The 20,416-nt window shown below is 51.6% G+C and overlaps 7 protein-coding genes across 7 annotated transcripts; 4 read left to right on the forward strand and 3 right to left on the reverse strand.

Annotated features, from left to right (window-relative positions):
• Positions 1-2,744: 2,744 nt before the first annotated feature.
• On the forward strand, positions 2,745-6,420 carry BDP81DRAFT_315701 (zinc finger protein; the record flags this gene model as incomplete). The annotated part of the gene is made up of 5 exons (XM_060584104.1): positions 2,745-2,928; positions 2,996-3,091; positions 3,153-3,793; positions 3,853-3,976; positions 4,025-6,420. The coding sequence occupies 5 exons, from the start codon at positions 2,745-2,747 to the stop codon at positions 6,418-6,420; spliced, it is 3,441 nt and encodes a 1,146-aa protein (XP_060446801.1).
• A 295-nt stretch (positions 6,421-6,715) lies between these two features.
• BDP81DRAFT_424426 (methyltransferase domain-containing protein) lies at positions 6,716-10,565 on the reverse strand. The gene has a single exon (XM_060590135.1). The coding sequence runs from the start codon at positions 10,120-10,122 to the stop codon at positions 7,087-7,089; it is 3,036 nt and encodes a 1,011-aa protein (XP_060446802.1). The 5' UTR covers positions 10,123-10,565; the 3' UTR covers positions 6,716-7,086.
• A 1,085-nt stretch (positions 10,566-11,650) lies between these two features.
• BDP81DRAFT_392816 (translation machinery-associated protein 22) lies at positions 11,651-12,446 on the forward strand (the record flags this gene model as incomplete). The annotated part of the gene is made up of 4 exons (XM_060587754.1): positions 11,651-11,717; positions 11,799-11,818; positions 11,885-11,972; positions 12,031-12,446. The coding sequence occupies 4 exons, from the start codon at positions 11,651-11,653 to the stop codon at positions 12,444-12,446; spliced, it is 591 nt and encodes a 196-aa protein (XP_060446803.1).
• A 183-nt stretch (positions 12,447-12,629) lies between these two features.
• Positions 12,630-13,738, reverse strand: BDP81DRAFT_392817 (Borealin N terminal-domain-containing protein; the record flags this gene model as incomplete). Its single annotated transcript, XM_060587755.1, has 3 exons — positions 12,630-13,245; positions 13,297-13,555; positions 13,606-13,738. 3 exons carry the CDS (start codon positions 13,736-13,738, stop codon positions 12,630-12,632), a joined length of 1,008 nt encoding a protein of 335 aa, XP_060446804.1.
• A 2,968-nt stretch (positions 13,739-16,706) lies between these two features.
• Positions 16,707-17,659, forward strand: BDP81DRAFT_315989 (von Willebrand factor type A domain-containing protein; the record flags this gene model as incomplete). The annotated part of the gene is made up of 2 exons (XM_060584128.1): positions 16,707-16,997; positions 17,054-17,659. The coding sequence occupies 2 exons, from the start codon at positions 16,707-16,709 to the stop codon at positions 17,657-17,659; spliced, it is 897 nt and encodes a 298-aa protein (XP_060446805.1).
• A 114-nt stretch (positions 17,660-17,773) lies between these two features.
• BDP81DRAFT_203643 (sybindin-like family protein) lies at positions 17,774-18,665 on the reverse strand. The gene is made up of 3 exons (XM_060582575.1): positions 18,497-18,665; positions 18,316-18,441; positions 17,774-18,251 (listed from the first exon to the last, which is right to left on the reverse strand). Coding segments are annotated over exons 1-3 (492 nt in total). The 5' UTR covers positions 18,499-18,665; the 3' UTR covers positions 17,774-17,887.
• A 252-nt stretch (positions 18,666-18,917) lies between these two features.
• BDP81DRAFT_346018 (RNA polymerase Rpb4) lies at positions 18,918-20,134 on the forward strand. Its single transcript, XM_060586108.1, has 3 exons — positions 18,918-19,371; positions 19,491-19,618; positions 19,700-20,134. The coding sequence occupies exons 1-3, from the start codon at positions 19,187-19,189 to the stop codon at positions 19,819-19,821; spliced, it is 435 nt and encodes a 144-aa protein (XP_060446807.1). The 5' UTR covers positions 18,918-19,186; the 3' UTR covers positions 19,822-20,134.
• The last annotated feature ends 282 nt before the right edge of the window (positions 20,135-20,416 follow it).

Below are 20,416 nucleotides of genomic sequence, written 5' to 3' on the forward strand. Positions count from 1 at the left end.
TATTCGTGGGTTCGTCAGTGCAGGACCAGACCATGGAATGATGCCGGTGATGATTGCGCCGGCAGGCATGGGAGAAGATGAGGGACAGCGTGCCTTGATTAGGAAGTACCTTGAGCTTGGGACGGAAAGCCCCTGATACCAGGTCCAGACTCCAGGGATATCCCGTGGCGGAGTAGTCAAATTTTGAGGAGCAGCTGATGTCTACGGTCGTTTCTGTGGTCGGCGAAATAGACTGGCGAGTGAATGGGTACGGATAAGGTGTTGACGCTGGTGCTCAGGCTGGTTCATTAGGGTATTCCAAGCGGCGGACAGTAGGTAGTGTGTTAGGGATGAGAAGAAGCGGAGAGGAGGGGTAGGTTGAAAAGAGGAAAGTATTCGCAAAGAGGTGAGGAAAGTTGCTGAAGGGCTCTACGGATACTTCGTACGGAGTCAGGGCCGGCAGGAGACAAACGTTGACTGGTACAAGTTGGAGATTTGGTCACAATCATTGCGGGTATCAGTGAGATCTTTGGGCCAAAGTCGACATCCACAGCACACAGCCTCTTACCTGATGGAACAGGCCCGACAAGCTGAGGTGAGGCCCAGTATCGCACATTGGTACCCGTACTCGGTTTGGAAGTACCTGCTTCGAGCCTCGAGTGACATGCATTCTGTCGATGTTTGGGGGAAGGGGCCGAAGTGTGGATGTGAGGAAAGAGCAAGGAGTAAAGTACCTTACATAGGAAGGAGAAGAACCAGGAGAAGATGCAAAGTGGACATGGGAAAAAAAAGGACTATTAGCAATAGCAACATATGGAAGAAGCGAGGCGAGGTAGCTGACCTTCCTTATTCCCTGGCTGGAAGGTATTCCATCATCATATCCATAAGGTATCCATCTCCATAATCAGCATCCATAATCCCTCCAGGCCTTGGATATCTCAACGTGCCGTGCGTGCTTACCTCACAGCCAACCATATCTCTCAGCTATGGTTTACCCAAGGTGAGGTAAGGAGGAGGTACTTAGGTAAGTGAGGTGTGTTGTGGACAAAGTACCTTGCTCTGTCCAACAGCTTGCTTGCGCAAAGCGGCAAGGTAAGAGCACCCTGCTACATCCCGGCCGGACCTGTCGCTGCTCTTCACCCGTCCCGGTCTTCATCTTCTTCCTCCTCGTCCTCGTCCTCGTCCTCGTCCCCATCCTCGTTCCCCAACTACCACGCTGTGTGTAAAGTGGGTGCATCCAGCCTCTTTTTTTTTTTCTTTTTTTCTTCTATTGCTCTTCTCCTTCTTGCCTTCTCATCATCTCTTGCTCTCTGTCAGCCTCTGTCACGGTGTCCCTGCCATCTGTCAGGCCGGGCCATCAATAATAACATTATCCGTTGTCCACCGTTCAACCAGTCTCCCCTGTGGCACCGTTTCTCACTTTTTTAATCAAACCACACACCCCCCTCCTCCATTGCAAGGTCCAAACTGGAACCCAGCTGGGGTCCCTTTTTTTCTGTCTCCCGACGGGACACCAGCGTCACGTCGCCTCTCTCTCTCTCTCCACCCTTGCCCTGCTGCTCTTTTGAGTCTTGCAGCTTGCTCGCCGTCGCGCTGCTCTGCTCCATATCTGCTAATCTACCTTACAAGACCGTTAGCCACGATAGCCCCACTTCCCCAAATGAACCCTGGCCTCGTACTAAGGCAATAAAAGGTCCTGACTCCCCAATGAGGGAGGAGCACACCAGCACCGCGATCGGGTACGGTGCGCTCACTCGCTATCCAGACCATTCCCGCCAAAATCCGACCCTCAAACCCACCGTACCGATATTGCTGCCCTGAAATCTTTCGGGCCTGTCCATTTCTTCACAATCTCTCTGCATCATCCTTCTTCTTGCTCTTCTCCTCCTCCTCCTCCTCTTCTTCGTCTCGCCTGTGCATTGTGTTTCTTCCTCCAAGGTCGGCCCAGAAAAGAGACGGAAATCTGAGCGGCAGTGAGGACCAAGCTTGCATCGGAAACAAAACCGGAGACCGCATGTCAGCAACAGCACTACCGTTACCACCACCATCTTTCTCACGCCTCGATCTCAGCCACTTGTGGATTGGAGCTGGATACTGGAGCTAGATCTGAACCTGGAGCTAGACCTGGAACTGGAATGGAAACTCGATCAAGGGTCCCGCTCATTCAAGCAAGCTGCGCAAGTCTCGCCTGTTGTACCTTACATCACCTCGCTCGATCCTGACGAACCACCCCTGGTGGGAATGAGGCAAAAAAAAAGTTGGAAATAACTCGAATCCGCCAAAGACAGAGAAAGATCTGCGGGCACCGGGAACAAAAGCGAGCAACGGCATGCAAGATACTGACCGACACCCATCGATCAATCGTTTAGAAATAGCATGAGCCCGGCCACCTCATACATGCCCAGTCCATTTCAACCTTACACCAAAACGCCCGCGGCAAAACCACCAACAAAAAGCAACGCCAAAAACAACGACAGCATCACCCCTAGTCGCCTTCTCAACGACTAATGATATGCACATTGCGCCTACAACTAGAGAGTATTTGAGCAACGGCGTGAACTGGGCCTCTAAAGCTTGTATCTGATGCACTCGCCCCGGGCACATCGACGTGTAAACGAAAGGGCTTTTTGAAAAGCAGAACAGACGACAACTCATGTCTGCTTGTGCAATATCTCCTTGCGCCTTATTGATCACAACTCTCGAGCACGCCCATATTGTCGACGTCGTCGTTGGTGGGAGGAGGACGCCCTCGTGGCCCGGGAGGAATGGCGGCCGACCTCACCGATCCCGGCCTCGATAGCGCCATCCGACAACTTCTCGATCAGCAGGCCGAGATCCAGGCAAGGCTTGCTGCCTTACTGCCCGCAAAGTATGGTCTCAATGCCAAGTTGGAGCTTGACATGCTCCGCCACAAGTTGCGGGTTTTGCAAGCCTACTCTGAACATCACCGTAAGATGCCGCGCCCAAATAAATCCTTGACTGTTCTACCTCTCAATCGTCCGACTAATGCACTTAGATATTTCTGCCGGTATACCAGTTAATTCTGAGTTTGAGGAGGCCAGGTCATTGCAGTACCGATGCGAGTGTATAGAAACTGCTTGCCTAGAGCAAGGTGAGTTGTTCCTATTCCGCCCAAACTTTGGCTCACAGCCAATTTCTAATTTTGTTTCCAGGGCACGATTTGCTAGATCCAAACATGGTCGATGCCCTCAAGAGATCTCTGTATGACAAGGCGCCGACTGGCTATGCAGCTTGGTTAGACCGTAATCTCGAGGGTCACGACCCGGTAGTCCGCGGGTGGAAGATGAGGGAAAGCCTGTCGCCGTCGTCTCGATCTACGTCCTCTTTCAAGTGCTGGGACGAACGCTGCATACACTACATCTACGGTTTCCACAACAAGGACGAGCGAGACAATCATGCTCGAGAGCATACCTTACACCCCCATCGTGACTCGGGCATGTCAGTCGGCAACACACCGCCGATTTCTTTTCCCGAGTACCAGACATTGCGACCATGGGGGCCTGAGACAGGAAAACAGCCGTTAGCTCTTCAACTTCCAAAGCCGTCACCCAGCACCCAGCTAGCCCCGTTGACAACAAGCCAGCCGAAAGAACGCCGCGATACTCTCCAATCCTACTCTCTAGTCAGCGAATACTCCGCTCCAGCGCGCGGGTCTGTTGACTCCGAAGTCGACCCATTGCTTCCCCCTTTGAAACGTAGTAGGGTTGGTCAATCTCGTCTCCAGTCGATTGGTGAGCTCAGGTTGCTTCAAGACTCTGGACCATGTTTGCGCTGTATGGTGACCAAACAACCGGTAAGAACAATAATCCACGACAGTATTGTTGGTGTAGGCTTACTGATATGTCCCGGTAGTGCGACTCGAATGAGCCCTGCTACTATTGCGCCGACCAGCCACTTAGTCCGAGTAGCGACTTTTGGAAGACTATCGGTTGCCATCGGGGGGCCCTTGACGTCTTCTCGGATATCATGCTCCCAGGTCAGTATTCGAGCTCTAGTAGAAACAGACCCAGTCTAACCAAGTAAGCTCCAGTATCTCCAAGACAAACACAGACTCCGATCACATCTCCGCTAGCCCAGCGAAGAAGCATGAACGAGCATCTAGAAAACAGTTACCGCATATCACCGGACATACTACATGCGGTCAAATCAAATCTCGACTTTGATGACGGGTTCTGGTGGACGGAAGAACTTGCAAATCTTCCTTTAGCTAACTCTACGCTTTCAAGTTACTCTAGAGAAACGATCGATCGGCCACCCCCGATCTTGAATATCCTCACCGCGAGTTGGAATGGCGGAGGAACTGCATACAACTTTCTCCACCTTCTGAAGACGAGCGGCCTAATTGCGGCCACGAGAGAGACGGAAGAAGCAGTTTTCCCGGTGTTGTATCGGGCGAAATTATTGCTGCGAGAGGTTATATTCTGGGACCTTCAACAACCGGAACCCTCGATTCGCCTGGACGGAGGCCCGCCCCATCGACCCCTGTTTACTGATGAGGTCGATCAAGATGCTCACTATCGTTTGCTCTACAATTGCATGGCGCAGTTTCTCCAGGCATTTGAGAGTGCCACCGTCAAGAAGGGGTCACAGGATCCGAAGAGCTGGTCCGCGGTGTTTATTGCACTTTGCATTTTTAGTGTTGTGCGTACGATCTTGGTGGACATTGCCTCTTACTTACCGAGACGCCTTCCATCGCACACTCCTCCAACGTGGAGGGGAACAGGCGGTCCGCATGCTATGAATAGCGTTTACAAGCTGCTTGTCACGCTCTTTGCTAGTTCCGGGCCTGTGTTACTCGATGAACAGACCGTGGATCTTGACGAACGAGACAGAGCCATCATGGATTCCTTGTATATGATAATGCGAAAGGACATATGGGGTCAGCAGCGTTATGCTTCTTCCACGGATTTCTTGATACATCTTGGAGATGGCAACGTGGAAGGCGCAGCTACATTCAACGGGTTCCTCAGGCAAAGAGTCCCAGCACGTACCAGCATGTTTGTTCTCCCGCCCATCGCCAAACCCGGAGAAGAACCTAGACGTCCTATGCACGACCCTCGAGCTTTGGGCGATCCCTGGATCCCGAACCCGGCACCGCTATCAGACCGAGACCCCTTTGCCGCCGCGATCGGTCCGGATTACCTTACTTCGCCCCAGGGAATAGATCCTTTAGGCCGCAGACATACCGTTGGAGAGAGTCCAACATTTCCCCGAGGCCCTCTGCGGCCCTTGGCGTCCCCGCTCTCAGGCGGTAGAGGGCGCCCTACGTATCAGCGGCCTCCATTACGTCGAGTCTACTGCATCAAGTGCAACGAGTACCCTGAAGGGTTTAGGGGCGAACACGAACTCCGGAGGCATACCGATGCCAAACACGCTTCACTGGTGAGGCGCTGGGTGTGCACTGAGCCAGACAGTTATAGCCCGACGTTACCGCAGCCTGTCATACCACTTGCAAAATGCAAAGCTTGTGTGACGCAGAAACGATACGGGGCCTACTACAATGCGGCGGCGCATCTCCGGAGAGCACATTTCAACCCGCACAGAGGTGGGAAAGCTAGTGGGGACTGGCCACCCATGACCATTCTCAAGGACTGGATGAGAGAGGTGCGCCAATCCGTTGATATTCAGGACCAGGACGACTCCAGTGGAGGGGAAGAGGCCGATTATAAACAGCCGCTTGAGTACTTCACCCAGGTGCCGCCTCCGCCGCCGCCTGCGCGATCTCCTACGTTCGGCCCAACGATGCTAGCGGCAGCACCGCCGTCCGTTCCACTAATGATAGCTCCCGCTGAATCAATGGTGTCTTCTCAGATGAGCAGCCCATCAAGCAAGACTCTTGATAATCGAACTCGGTGTCCTCACCCAGACTGCGGCCGCGTTTTCAAGGATCTTGCAGCACACATGCTTACGCATCAAGAAGAACGTCCGGAAAAGTGCCCGATAGAAACATGCGAGTACCACACGAAAGGATTCGCACGCAAGTACGACAAGAATCGACATGCACTGACGCACTACAAAGGGACAATGGTTTGCCCGTTCTGTCCAGGGGTGGGCACTGCATACGAGAAGGCGTTCAATCGTGCCGACGTGTTCAAGCGACATCTCACTTCGGTGCACAATGTTGAGCAGACGCCTCCCAACAGCCGGAAGCTCATCATCAGCGGATCCGGCAATGTCCGAGGAGACGGTGCCAAGTGCTCAATCTGCCAGAGTTACTTCGGAACAGCCCAGGAGTTCTACGAACATCTTGACGACTGCGTTCTTAACGTCATCGTGCCGACGTCGGCCAAGACGCCTAGGGACTCGTCGGTGTTGCCTTCAGTATCAGGTGTGGAAGAAAGGGAACGACTAGGCGACAATGATACGATCAACGTACAGACCGGGTCGCCCGTAGGCGAAAAGATGGATACCAACCCATAGCGACGATTTGGAGTTGGGTAGGTGGGACGTTGCTTTTGTTCATGTGTCATGTATAGGCTGGAATCATTTTTCCCCAAATACCCCCAGGTTTGCAATACTTTTCGATACAGCTTAACTTATTAATGAAACGATACCAAAGGTCCCTGGTGGCCTGATTATTTGACGACAAACATCCTACCGGAGGCATTTCTCCTATGATATTCACCGTCCTGACTTTGGATGTACTTGTCTATCATGGGAAAGGGATGAGTGAATATCTCATGGAGCACATTGCATTGGAGGTCAAGAAACGAGGTTGCTGATCAAAGCTCAAAGTATCATTTAGCTACCAGAACAAGCCTATTCAAAGTGCTCGACGTCTAGTCAACCACCGGTATCCCCGTTCCCATGCACAAGCCTCCAGCGCCTGTTGACCGCAGCCGCGCGTCACCGCAAAGTTCATTACAGCCCATATGCACATACGTTTCCATGACCATGTACTTGATATTCCGTCGCTTCCTTGCTCATATCCCGTCCTGCTATCGTTGCGTTTGAACAGAAGAAAGGGGGTGATAAAAGTAACACTGAGGGGAGACAAAGGGAAATAGGGGTGTAGTATATATATGTAAGATAGGGAGAGTGAGTGAGAGAGAAAATATCTCAACACGAACTCTTTGCCAGCCTTTTTCAAACCTCGAAACCGACAGAGATGAGTCCCGTGCCAGTCTTGGGCTTCCTCGCATAACCGTTCAACATCCGCCACCCGGCGCCGCATCCTCGTCCCTCCTCGACAATGGCAGCGACGCCCTCGACACTCTTGCCGGCCTCCCTCATCGCCGCGCCGGTCGTCACCGTGTCCGCGAGCCGCAGCTCGCCGCTGACCTTTTCCATCTCGCAGCGCAAAAGCCAGCGCTCCCAGCTCCAGCCGCCGACGATGCCCGTGACGTTGGCGACACCGTCCGTGCTGCCGGTGACCATGGCCTCCATCGTCACAGTCCGGACTTCCTCGCCGTTGAGGTTCTCCCGCACGGCGAGGGGCGGCAGCGAGGGTAAGGGCTTCTGCGGCTGCGGCTGCTGCTGCGATTGGGGCCGCGCGCCCATGGGCAGGCACATCCACGCGCGGCGGACCTCGTCAAAGCCTGCGCGCGAGAGGCGGCCGAGGAACATTTTTGTGGGGTTGGGGTCGTAGCCCAGCGTCTTGAGGTCGAAGCCGAACTCGACGCTCTTTGCGAGGCCCATGGGCCCGGCGTTCATGATGTCCGAGTCGAGGACCGAGAACTCGAGGTAGCCGCCGGGCTTGAGGACGCGCATGCACTCCTTCAGGCATGTCTCCCACTCGTCCTCGCCGTTCTCGCCGACGAACTTGAGGATGCTGTGCAGCTCGCGCGCCGAGATGAGGTCGAACTGATCGTCCTTGAAGGGCAGGCGGGTCAGGCGCTCGACGGCGACCTGGCGGTGGTTGGGCGGGCCGCGGACGTTGGAGTTGGACAGCTGGCGGATCGTCTTTGTGGTGACGGTGTAGATCTTGGTGTTGGGGTACTGCAGGGCGCAGTGCCAGGCCCAGTCGCAAGCAGATTGGCCTCCGAGGTCGAGGATGCGGGCCCTGTCGCGGGCGACGCCGTCGCGGCCTGGTGCCATGCGTGAGAGACGCCCGAGGCGCTTGGCGACGGGGGCGGAGATGAGCTTGCCGCCGTTGAGCATCTTCATGGCGGCGACGTGCCAGGTGGGCATGGCCATCTGGGACATGGCCTCGTGCTCCTTCTCGCGGCGCAGCTTCTCGGGGTCGTCGTGGAGGATGTCGTCGCCGCGGGCAACGTTTGCACTGAGGCGCTTCTTGGCGGACTGGGGCACGACGCTGAGCTGGTACTTGCCGAGCAGCTGGTTGCGGTGGAACTCGCGGAGGCAAACGCGCTGGGCCTGGAGGGCCTCAAAGCGGGGGAGCTGATGGACGAAGACGTCCTGCTTGCTCGAGCGGACGACGTAGTCCTGGAAAGCGCGGTAGTACGCCGATTCCTGTCTGGAGAGCTTGGAGGGCAGACGGCGGGGGATGTCGGTCTTGGAGACGACCTCGGAGAAGCGGACCATCTTCTTCCTCGGCAGTGAAGCAGGGATCTCTTGCTCGGGGAAGTTCTCGACTTCCTCGTCGGCGGCCTCAGGGATGGTGTCGAGACTGTTATCTTCCTCAGTCTCCTCAGCCTCAACGGGCTTCAGGTATGCGCGCTGGGCCCTGAGCCAGAGCTCGGTGCGATCCAGGTTTGAGAGGGTAACTTCCTGCTGCTTGCGAGCGTACTCGGGGTCGTAGACCGTCACGATCTCTGTCGGTACGTCTTCGGCATCAGGGGAGGTCGGCTCAGCAAGCGTTACCGATGAGCTCGAAGCATTGGCAGGGACTATGGGCCGGGCGGTTGGCATGTCATCCTCATCCATCGCCTCATCGTCAACCTCGATGATTTGCTCCACAATCGCGGAAGATGAAGGAACCGAGCTGCGGTAGAAGTCCTCCGCTGCGTCGTTGATGATGAGCTTGGCGGGTGCTGACGGTACTGGAGGCACCGAGGCGTCCATGTTCCAGGGGCAGCGGTAGAACTGCTCGGCGGTGGTTGAAGTTGGCGGCACCACATCCTCAATGGTCGCTGCCGGCATGTGCCATGTCGTTCTTGTCCTAGGGGAAAGTCCGGAGAAGAAACCGCCAGGGGAAGGGATGTCGAGCTTGGTGAGATCGGCCAGAGACTGACGGCGGGAGTTGGGGGTGAGGACGGCCGCGCGCGGTACTTCGGGACGGATATTGGTGAACAGGCGCAGAGGCTGTTGGCGCATCTCGGGGATGGGCTCTTGAGGAATCTCGAGGACCTGATCCGAGTGGTCATGATCGTGCTCGTGCAAGCTGTCATTGTCACCAGAGAGGGCGTGCAGGGTTGCCAACGCGCCAGGTTGCAGTCGCACGCCTGACCAGTCCTCGTCCTTGCCATTGTCGCTACCAATGATGGGGGTTGGCGGCGCTGACATGTGTGCCAACTGCTCTGAGGTTAGACTGCCATCGAGTGATGGCGGTGCTGAGATAGTCGGGATCTCTTGAGCCTGCTTCGCTTGCATGAATGAGAAGACCTGGGGAGACATCTCGACGCGGGTTGGCGGTGTTGGTGGCACTGGTGATGCGAGAGTCTTCTTGAGACTGGCAGCAGACCAATCATCCGTAGACGTGTTCCTAGCGCCAGGAATAACGAGAGGAGGCAAAGCTCTGCGAGCACCAGTCGCATTCTGCTTGGCCATCTCATTGCGACCAGAGTTGCGCCGCCTCACAGAGGCCTTGCGGGATGGTACTCGGCGCAGTGAGGTCGGCTCATCCTCATCGGTGACATCGTATAGGTCGTCAAACTCGGTGACATCGGTCATGACGCTTGATCGGTTGTTGTTCCACGGGTTTGAGGATGTCGAGGGAGAGCTGCTTTCATCGGCAGATACAGTCGAGGGCGATGAAGGCAGGATGGGAGCGGAGAGGAAGTGGAAGCCTCTTGGTGTGGGAAAGTGGTCGCTCAGGGGCGATAGCCAGGCCTCAATATTGAGGTTTGAGGTTTGACTCCTAAGCTGCCTTTTGTCGGTGGCATACTGTACATCCTCGCTCTCCTCCTCCATTATAGTATTAAGTGACCTCCCCTGCCTCCGAGCCTGCGAAGGGGAGGGAGGTCTGTATGTTGATGAGGGTAAGTGAATAATCTCAGCCATTTTTCCCTATGCAGTCAGATATCCTGATATAGACTTGCGGTTCCTATGTGCTGTAACGGTATAAATATAGGCAAAATGCGACGTTGGGTGTAAAAACAGCTTTGGTCGTAAGACGGCCGGCGTCGTTGCTTGGTGAATGTTAATATGAAATGGTATTAGAGAAATCGTGTAAACGACAGGCTGCCTCGATCAACGAAGCCTTCAAATGTTGGTTTGCAAACAGCAATGACGCGAAGAGATGAGAAAAGGAAAGGGGAGGAATAGAGGAGGCTCGGCGGTTGGCCAGGGCCAAGTGATATACTCTGATGAGGCCTGGCTCATCATCAGTAGCATGGGCGGGAGGCGGCTAACTAGTAGGCCGCGCGAGTGGGTTGCGAAGTACGAACACGTTATGCGCACACACAAACGCACGACGGAACGGTGAGATGCGCACCCAAGACGGACAGCACAGCATCTTTGGACTAATGCATTGCAGTCGATAGGTAGCACTTTCAATGCAGCGCGCCTGCTGCACACACTGCATTGGCCCGAATGGGGATGTGCTACCGGCGCATGGGAGGCAGTGATGAGGAGACGACGAACACATCCCCGTCCCAAAAGGTTAACCCATCGAGCAACCAACAAGTCTTCTGACCAATGGGCACACAAGGAAGAGAATCTAATTTAAGCACATGGAAGAGGAACATGGCCTTTGTGAGCGTCCACGGCGTCGACTGGCTGGCGCGCGCGAAGACGGGAGGCGGGAAGGTGGGAGCAAGCCTGATTGGGGATGCAGAACTATCGTGCCACCGACCAATGATAATGACAGGCGCTGGGCGGGCGCTTAGAAGCGACCTCGATTGGATGGCTGGTCACTTGACAAGCTACATCTTGGGGTTGAAAGGTCTCTGAGCTGGCCTTGCGGAGAACAAACTATTGACCGTCGCATGGAGCTCATACCATCTCTTCATGCAAGAATCTGGTGAAATATCGGTCTTGACTGCTCGATCCGTTGAAGCAGCGTGCGCCGAGCTCAGGCTTGGGCGTCAACGTTCTCATGCTATGCTGTTCGGCTTCAGTCTCGCCAGGTGTAGAGGCGGTGACCTCACCTTGACAAGAAGCGGAGGAGTCCATCACCGAATGCGAGCGGCGAGCGGCGGGGGTGTTGATGCAGGTTGAATCACTTGCATGCCGAGTTCGCGTCTTGTTGGTGATGTCTGTGGGGATGGTAGTTGGAGGGAAGTTAGTTGGAGCTTGACTTTAACAGCGGCAGCGCTGTGGGCGGCAGTCAACTAACTTGTGGCTGGAGCTATGCATGCTTGCCCCTCCCGTAGCATACCAGCCACATCACTTACCTAAGCAGCAAAGATGAGGTGGTCTGCTGTGGCAGTTCATGCATTGCCCCGCCATCGAAATCAACCCCGCAGTCGGCCGTCCTTGGAAGAGCGAAGAGAGAGAGAGGCACGCGTTCCCTACGTATTTGATTCCTCCGCTTCACATCCTTTCCAAGCGATCCCTCTCCTGTCAAAACCGGCTCTTTCAGATCGTGATGGCCGACAATGACAAGTCAGAAACCTCTGGTGAGCCTCAAGGCCGCCACGTAACCTACTGTGGTGGTAAGTGAAGACGCCTAAACCTGACTTCCAGAAAATACAATTACTCGAGGCGCGAATATTGACTTGTCACCCCACGTCTAGTCTGCACTCTCCCCCCAGAGGTATATTCTACTTAATCGAACCGCCGCAAACCTTTGAAATACTCATTGAACCCCTCCTCGATTTAGTACTGCGAGTATGGAGGCACCGTGAAGAAGTGCCAGGACTGGCTGGAGAAGAAGCATCCCGACCTGTATGCGAGAATCTGGTCAGCAGGTATGAGGTCCCGCATCCCCAAGCCACTGGGATGAGATGCTCACAACATGACCCATAGAGGCCCTTGAGCAAGCAACCGCATCCCTTTCCGTCGACGCCCAAAAGCGAGCCGCCAAAGACGCACAGAAGAAGGCCGCCAAGGCCGAAGCTGCGGAGGCCAAACAAGCCGACAAGTTGGCCAACAGCATGGTCACTATCAAGCGAATCGAGCGCAACAAGAGAAAGTACGTCACTTCAGTCTCCGGTCTCGAGTCATTCGGTCTGGAGTTGAAGAAGGTCGCCAAGGAGTTTGGAAAGAAGTTCGCGACCGGCTCGTCCGTTACGAAGACCCCAAGCGGCAGTGAGGAGATTGTTGTCCAGGGAGACGTCAGTGACGAGATCGAGGAGTTTTTGTTGGAAAAGTACAAGGAGATACCCGAGGATAACATTGAGCTGGTCGAGGATAAGAAGAAAAAGGCTGCCCCGACAGCTTGAGCCTGAATGGCGTAATCCATCAATTGAAGTATGCCTAGCCGTCATCATGTTCCCGTCATTATTCCCAATACGCCATATAAATCCAACCCATAGTGATTATGCCCAAGTACGCTCAGCAACAGCCCCGCCATGAAAGTGACAGCATCAAACAATCAATGGTTGCTCCTTTAGATCACTGAGGAGCTAACCCCTTTTCCGTAGTACCCTGGTGGTACCCGCCGCAGATGCCGGAGCCGATTTGGGCGCAGCGGGTTTCCTGGCGGTTGCAGCCCCAACACCCTTTCTAATTGTGCCCATCACAGTTCTCTTCGCGGGTGCTCCCGCTGCTGTCTTCTTGACAACTGTTCCAGTGCTGCCCTCACTAGAGTCGCTGACTCGCTTGCCCGTCCGCGTACCATGCCGTGACGGTGCTTTAGATGCCGTGGTTGTGTTGGCTCGTCGCGTTCGTGTGGGGGCCACCGTTCCCGTGGCAGGTGCAGGTGCTGATGCATTCGAGCTGGCCGTTGATGCATTCAAAGGACGCGAAGGGGCTGTGCGACTGGTCTTCTTTGCCTTCTCCACCATGCTCGACAGGGCTGATCGGGCGCTGTTATGTTGCTTAACGGGAGAAGATGTCGGTCGCGCAATCTGCGAGGATTTCGATGGCGAGGAAGGCGGCCGCTCGCGTGCCAGCGATCGGGTGTTGGATGAGGTGGGCGACAAGATTTGCGACGAACTTAATGGGGCTGGGGCAGCGCGGTGCTTCTTCTTAGGGTTGAGAATCTGCTCGTTCTCCTTGTCTCCGCCCGCGATAGCATCACTAACATAGCGTGTTAGTAAAGCAAAATATCTGTTTCACATGGACACTAACCTCAGTCGCTTAGTAGGGCGCGCCGGCGGTGCCAGCTTATACGGGCTTCCCCGTGGAGGGAAGTCCTTCTCGGGAACAGGTGGCGGCCGCGAAGCGGCCTCAAGACGTTTCTGCTGCTCGACGGCTCTAGCTACCAAGTCGGCCATGGTCATCTTTAGCATAGCTCTGGGAACGCGGTTGACGCGCATCTGGATTCGTGATCGAAGGGTTTGTGCCTGCTGGTTGTATTGTGCGCGCAGTCGCCTGGCGCGATCGGTGACTGTGAAATCGTGAGAAGACGCGGTAAAGAACAAAAAGATATTTCCTTACTCTCCAATTGCAGGTTATCGATGATAGCCTGTTTTTGCTCCAGGGAGATTCCAAGCCTTTGCCGCTTGCTCGGGCTGCTGCTTAGCATGGGAGGCGTGCCAGCCTTCGCCGAAACCATTTGTCTCTGTGCCATCGTGGGTTGTTGCTCCATCTCATCTGAGCTTCTCTTGTTCGATCGCGCTGAAGGCATTTCGTCTGCTGAAAGTTGCGAGTCGTTGTGGGTGAAAGCGTTTGGCGCTGGACCAACGTGCCTGATCGCGACGGGAGCGTGAAAGTTGATGGAGCTAAGGATGATGGGGCGGAGGCTCTGTTATGAGTGGCTAGTGCTCTAGAAAGTAAACAAACGTGACAGCGGGCAAGACCCTTACCTAAGCCAATGGAAGCTTGGCCAGTCCCGGCCATTCATGGATCGCAAGGGGTCCCACATCAAGTTGGCAACCACGGTCCATGGCCCTGTGTATACCGTAGAAACTCACGCCGTTCGAATTTGCGTTAGCCCGTACGTACCCTACAAGCGCTTTAATAGAACCGTAATACTATCTAATATAGGCAGATACGGCCGCTACTAACTTTTGATATAAACTAATTTTCTAATAAATTAGGCTAATAAGAGCTCGTTATAGAAGCTAGACTTATAATTAATATAATTTAATAATTATTTTAATAAAGTTAATAGTTTTAAGTTTTTTTTATTAAATTAATAAAAATAAGTAAAATAATTAATTAATTCGAGTTATATATAAATAACTATTGAAAAGGTAAATCTTTTACCTTATTATTTGTCTTATTATTTATATTACATAAGTATATTATATATTATATTAATCTATAAGAGTTATAGATTAATCTAAATACTGATTACGTAAGCAAGATTGGTTATGTAAGCTTACGTGAGCGAAAGAAGGCACTGGAAGGTAATAGAATGCGCTGGAATTTACTTGAAAGGTATTACATATTACAATTACGCATTCACTTACGTATATGCTTATTAATTATGATATAATTAATAAGCAATGAAATATTCTAGGCGGAGGATCTTATGCCTATATAAAGGCATCTTTTTACCTATCTAGACCTTTCGTTAAGCAAGTAACTTCTCATATAGTAATCTAACTATATATTCTCTTTACATTTATCAACCTCTTTTATATACGCTTAACTACTCCTATATTCATATATTCTTGCTTCTATATAAATATTCACTATTTAATACTCTTGTATAAGAGTCTTATTACTTACCTTTTAAAGCTATTATGCTAGAATAACTATTAGAAAAGTGAATCTTTTATCTTATTATTTGTCTTATTAAATATATAACTAACGTAAGCATATTATATATCATGTTAATTTATAAGAGTTATAAATACTTAAAATATTTAATAAAATTCTAAAACTTACATCTAATTAGTACCTTAAAACTAGTACTTTATAATATAAGAAATATATATTAATATTTTAATGAATATAAGAGCTAAAAATGTTTTATAAATATATCTAGACTCAGTGATTTTCTACAATACTAATAATATATTTATAATTTATAAATATAGGTATTATAAGAGTTACGTGCTTAAGAAGTTACATAATAATAAGATGCTCAACTGAAGTACGTATCTACTGAGATACGACGCTTTATACCCATGTACAGCCCGTACATAGATACAATTTACATATACATATTAAAGCGCCGACAGGCACATATGCCCGTATAAACTTAATAATAAATGCTCAGACTTAAGCATCACATGTGATTACATGTGATTACATGTAATATTTATATATTATATATAGACTATACTTTCTCATCATATCATAGAATAATCATTAATATACAATAAATTCTCTTATTATCCCAACTCGTACCTCAACTTATTTATTCTTTTTCTTTTTGCCTACCTCTAATTTCCTAGTCATTCTATTACCTTTCAGTGCCTTCTTTCGCTCACGTAAGATTACAAAATCAATCTTGCTTACGTAATTGATATTTATATTAATTTATAACTCTTATAAATTAATATGATATATAATATGCTTACGTAATATGAATAATAAGGCAAATAATAAGATAAAATATTCATTTTTCTAATAATAATTAACTCTTTTATTATATTTAAGCTCATTTTAATAGAGGCCCGTTATAGAAGTATCAAAAGTAAATATAGCTAAAAAAATTTACAATTGAAAATATTGTTAAAATATAATTAATAACATAAATACCAAAAACATAGGCCGTAAAAAGCTATAATAAATAATAAAGTTAATTCTTTATAAAGTAAGTAAAAGTAAGTAATTAAGTAGGGGTAAATAATAAAAAATAATTATTTATTAACTTCTGTAAAGGGTATACGTTAGTCGATTATATAATTAATATCTTTAATCGGATTAGTATGGGTCGTAGGCTTGCGCTAGTAGGGTGCGCACGGGCTGACGCAAATTCGAACGGCGTGAGTTTCTACAGTATTCCATTGAACTGTTGATATCCGTACTCATAGAATTCAGTGCAATATTGCCATCGCGGTACTCTATGCTATCTCTTTGACCTAGCACAAATGTTTGGAAAGGAGAGCGCCCGTTTTTCCGATATGCTGGTGGCGATTTGCAAGGTGAGATGCGTGGGAGTTTAGAGCAAATGAGATCTAAAACTGAGCAAGCCTAGATGGCCCTGTGTCAGTTACTAAAGTCCGGCGGCAACGACAATGATACATCCTTGTAACTCGCTTCGCCCGGCTCATATTTGCACAGTACTACTTCCCGATACGGGGGTTTGTCAAGGCGCCTGGTCCTGAGTCTTAGTACTTACAAGTAGGCCACGATTACCGGGACTCCTAGGTACCTCTACCCATACCTTACGCAACCAGCGTCACCAGGCTGAACTGCCTTACGCAGGAGCTCTCCCACCCTGCCTGCCTACCTACCTTAACCCACGTCGAACATCAAGCTTCCCTTCCCCATCCGAAGCTCGCCCGATCAACACCGCCATCCTCAAACGTTTAAGCAATTTCAACCTCGACGACGACATCAGAAAGCGTTCAAACTGCGCAAACTCCACATAGAATCCTCCCTCCCGCAATACACGTCGGTGCCCCGCCCGAACCGTCAAGATGGTCCTCGAAGCGGTGATGGTCGTTGTCGACAACAGCGAAAGCAGTCGCAACGGTGACTACCAACCCACAAGATACGATTCCCAAGCCGACGCCGTCAATGTTATTTTCCAGACCATCACAAATGGAAACCCCGAGTCTTCGGTCGGCTTGATGAGCATGGGTGGCAAGGGCCCTGAGGTATTGGTCACCCTCACGACAGATCAGGGCAAGATCCTGGACGGATTGCACCGTACGAAGACCAAGATCAAGGGAACATCACACCTGGCTACTGGCATCCAAGTTGCTGGCGTGAGTATAACCGCTGCTAATTTTACCATCTGGCCTTTTGCTAATGTGTCTCTCAGCTTGCCCTCAAGCACCGTCAGAACAAGTCCCAACGACAACGGATAATCGTCTTCGTTTGCTCGCCCATCGAGGAGGACGAGAAGAAGCTAGTCCAGTTGGCTAAGAAGATGAAGAAGGGCAACGTTTCGGTCGATTTCGTACTGTTCGGTGACCTGGACGACGACGACACGCAGAAGAAGCTGCAAGCATTCAACGAGACCGTCAAGGGTGGTGAGGGCTCCAACCTCGTCGTCATCCCCCCAAGCAGCAAGCTTCTTAGCGACCAGCTCATTTCGAGCCCGATCCTTCTTGGAGACAATGCTGGCGGAAGCGGCGGAGGCGGTGGTGGTGGCAGCGGCATGGAAAGCGGCGGCGGAGGCGGTAACTTTGGCGAGTTCGACTTCGACCCTGCCATGGACCCTGAGCTGGCACTTGCGCTTCGCATGAGTATGGAAGACGAGAAAGCACGGCAGGAGAAGAAGGCGCGTGAGGAGGCCGAGTCCGGTCAGAAGGAATCTCTTGAAGACATCAAGGAGGAGGGCGAGGGCGCGCCCCTCCTTGGCAAGGATGGCGAGTCAAGCAAGAAGAAGGACAAGAAGGATGACGACTCGATGGACACTTCGTAAACAGCTGTTTTCGAATCGTCTTACCCGTTCTTTGCCTGATCACTACCTCGAGTATGTAAAATAGAATACTGGCTTGGTCCTAGAGGAACATGCTGCTCAATAGAAGGGCCCCTGACTCCTGCAAACGCCGTCTCGCAATGAGCGTTACCCAACCCAAACGAAATCAGACTCCCGTGAATCATCCTCTCCATCGCTGTGTCTATCATCCGTGGCGACGTTGCTCTGAACCTATCGATTGTTGATCTCCCGGATGTATGATAATAATTTCCGTTCAAACATTTCGCAGCGGATCGGCATTTCGAGCTGATAAAACGGGTTCTTCATGACATAATCGCTGTACAGGTCGTATATCCTCCGAAGCGTTACGTCGATGTTGGTCTGAGTTGTATCGGTGAAGAGTAGGAACTTTGTGCCCGTCATGGTGGTGAAGCACTGCAGCCTGAAGTTCTCCGTCTCCATAACCTCTAGTCCCGTTGGCGGCTCAGGCCGTGCTGGTATCCCGCCTGCCGCGGTCACGCTGGCTGCTGTTGCTGCGGCCGCGGCATCTTGCCGGCTCATCAGAGGGTTGAGACGGGCGGTGATGGCATGGACGCTTTTGAACGTTGCGTAAGCATTTCCCTCTTGATATGAACGGTCAAGGGCATATGTGTTCTCACCCATGGAATGTTCCTGCCAAGACGAGATAGTCATTCGTCGTTAGCTGGTTGAGGCCGCCCTCGTGAAATGTGCGGTTGTAGATCAAGCCTCCGGCCTTGTTGATCACGATGAGCGAGAATACGGTCCTGTCGCCGAGGTCAGTGAGCGGCCTTGTTCACTTCGGGTCAGGGGGTTGCGTACATAGTTTCAGTAGTCGAACCAGCTCACAGCTGATGACTCTTTGGAAGGGAAATATGGTAATGATTTGAGAGTGTTCTCATCGATGCGATATCTGAAGCATGCACTCATATAGTCGCTCTCGATATCCCCATCTGGCCTCAGGTTAGCTTAGGAGATGTGGGTGAGGGAGCTGGTACTTCGTACCGGTCTTCTTCGTGGCAGCAGCGCAGCCCAGGCAGATACCTTCCGCACACCTCACCCTTTCCGTGCACACGAGTCGCTAAATCCACACCAAGGTCCCCTGGACAAACGCCCCCCTTCTGGTGCCTGCGCTAGCCCCATAGACATTGAGAGGCGCGCTCAGTGGGACACATCCTCTTCTTTTTCCCCGACCTGACCTTCCTGCCCTGGGCGACAAGGCAAGCAAGCACCAGGGGTGGGCATTCCCAAGACATAGCACCCGCCTTTGGGAAATTCTCAGCCTCATCTACAACCCACCTTCTTCTCACCTACAGCTTTCGCCGACAACGGCTTGCTCCCACCACAACCCCCCGCGACTCCATTCGCCTCGTCCAAATCCCCCAAATCGACGCGGCATCAGCTCTCACGGCAAAAGGGTCGACGCTCCGATCCCTGACCAGCGCGAACTTTAAAACAGTTTCCAACTCCTATCCCCCGAATTAACGACCACGAGTCGCGAAGACTCCAAAGATGTCGCATCACGCTCCCACCTCGCGCCCGAAGCCCCCTCCGCCGGGCAGCGAAGAGGCATCGTCCATCCTCAACCTCGGCGAATTCCAGCACGTCGACACGCTCACGTTGTCTGAAGCATCACTCGTCATCAACGCGCTCGTGACCAAGCGCAAGATGGATCGCAAGAACATTAACGAAACCGAGTACGTCCAATTCATAACGACGACTCGCTCTTTGAGCGATGTTCTTCGTTGTTATGGCTGCTGCCACTCTTCTTTATGCTTCTCAGGCGGCTGACCAGATCGCTTTTCTCTGTCTATAGGATGTTGACACAGACTCTCAACTACCTGGACGCCTTCTCCCGATTCCGCCAGAAAGAGAACGTCGAGGCCGTCGAACGACTGCTCTCCGCACACAAGCAGCTCGCCAAGTTCGAGCGTGCGCAAATAGGTCCGCGCCCATACCCTCTCCACTTGCCTGCTCACCGGGTCAGAAGCAACAGAAATGCTAACTGGATTTTGCCTTCTTCAGGGTCGCTTTGCTGCGAAACGGCCGAGGAAGCCAAGACACTCATTCCGTCCCTACAAGACAAAATCTCCGACGATGACCTCCAAATACTTCTCGACGAGATCAGCAAGCTCCAGAGCAGATGACGGGCTTAACCGTCGACGAATTGCACCGCAACTGGACAGAGGCAGAAACGGAGGGGTGTCAGGAGCTGGGTAATCCCAATAAAGCCACCCTTCTGTCGTCGCCCATGACACTGCCCAGCGGTTGAAAACTAGGGAGTCTGCATGGCCTAAGGTTTAAGGACGAGGAGAGAGAAAATGGAATGACTATGGAAGTGCTTCTGCGCAAGAAGTACATACTGCATGTTTGGCGTAAATCGGAAGGGGATCAGATTGTCTTTAAGTATGTGTTGAATACCAAATACCCATGAATTCGGCAAAAAGAGATCACATCCGTACTCATAAAACGATGCAATGGTCTTCGAAAGATAGGTGCTCGAGGCACTCACTAATTACTAACAGACCTAGGTAGGCACTACTCGTAGTAGCAGGGTGAGTTGCATAATTCATTTCTTCATTGAGCGGAGTAGAGATAACTATTAATAGGCCTAGCTATGGGTGACCTTTAATCTCAATCTCCAATCGCATTTCCATTTGTTGCATTTCCATTTGAACCATCCCAATTGTGCGTTGAATGTACTCTGACAAGAACCAGCAAGATCAGGCAAATCACGTATCC

Source organism: Colletotrichum phormii (genome assembly GCF_030913505.1).
Source record: "Colletotrichum phormii strain CBS 102054 chromosome Unknown BDP81scaffold_7, whole genome shotgun sequence".
Taxonomy (NCBI): domain Eukaryota; kingdom Fungi; phylum Ascomycota; class Sordariomycetes; order Glomerellales; family Glomerellaceae; genus Colletotrichum; species Colletotrichum phormii.

What these genes read in the sequence shown, in the direction of transcription:
- BDP81DRAFT_203643 (XM_060582575.1), bottom strand. An exon ending in TTGGCAGGAACATTCCATGG is followed by an intron (nt 18,252 to 18,315) that starts GTGAGAACACAT and finishes AACGTTCAAAAG; the next exon opens with CGTCCATGCCATCACCGCCC.
- BDP81DRAFT_424426 (XM_060590135.1), bottom strand. Translation starts at nt 10,122, where the DNA reads ATGGCTGAGATTATTCACTTACCCTCATCAACATACAGACCTCCCTCC.
- BDP81DRAFT_346018 (XM_060586108.1), top strand. Translation starts at nt 19,187, where the DNA reads ATGTCGCATCACGCTCCCACCTCGCGCCCGAAGCCCCCTCCGCCGGGC. An exon ending in AAGAACATTAACGAAACCGA is followed by an intron (nt 19,372 to 19,490) that starts GTACGTCCAATT and finishes CTCTGTCTATAG; the next exon opens with GATGTTGACACAGACTCTCA. An exon ending in GTTCGAGCGTGCGCAAATAG is followed by an intron (nt 19,619 to 19,699) that starts GTCCGCGCCCAT and finishes TGCCTTCTTCAG; the next exon opens with GGTCGCTTTGCTGCGAAACG.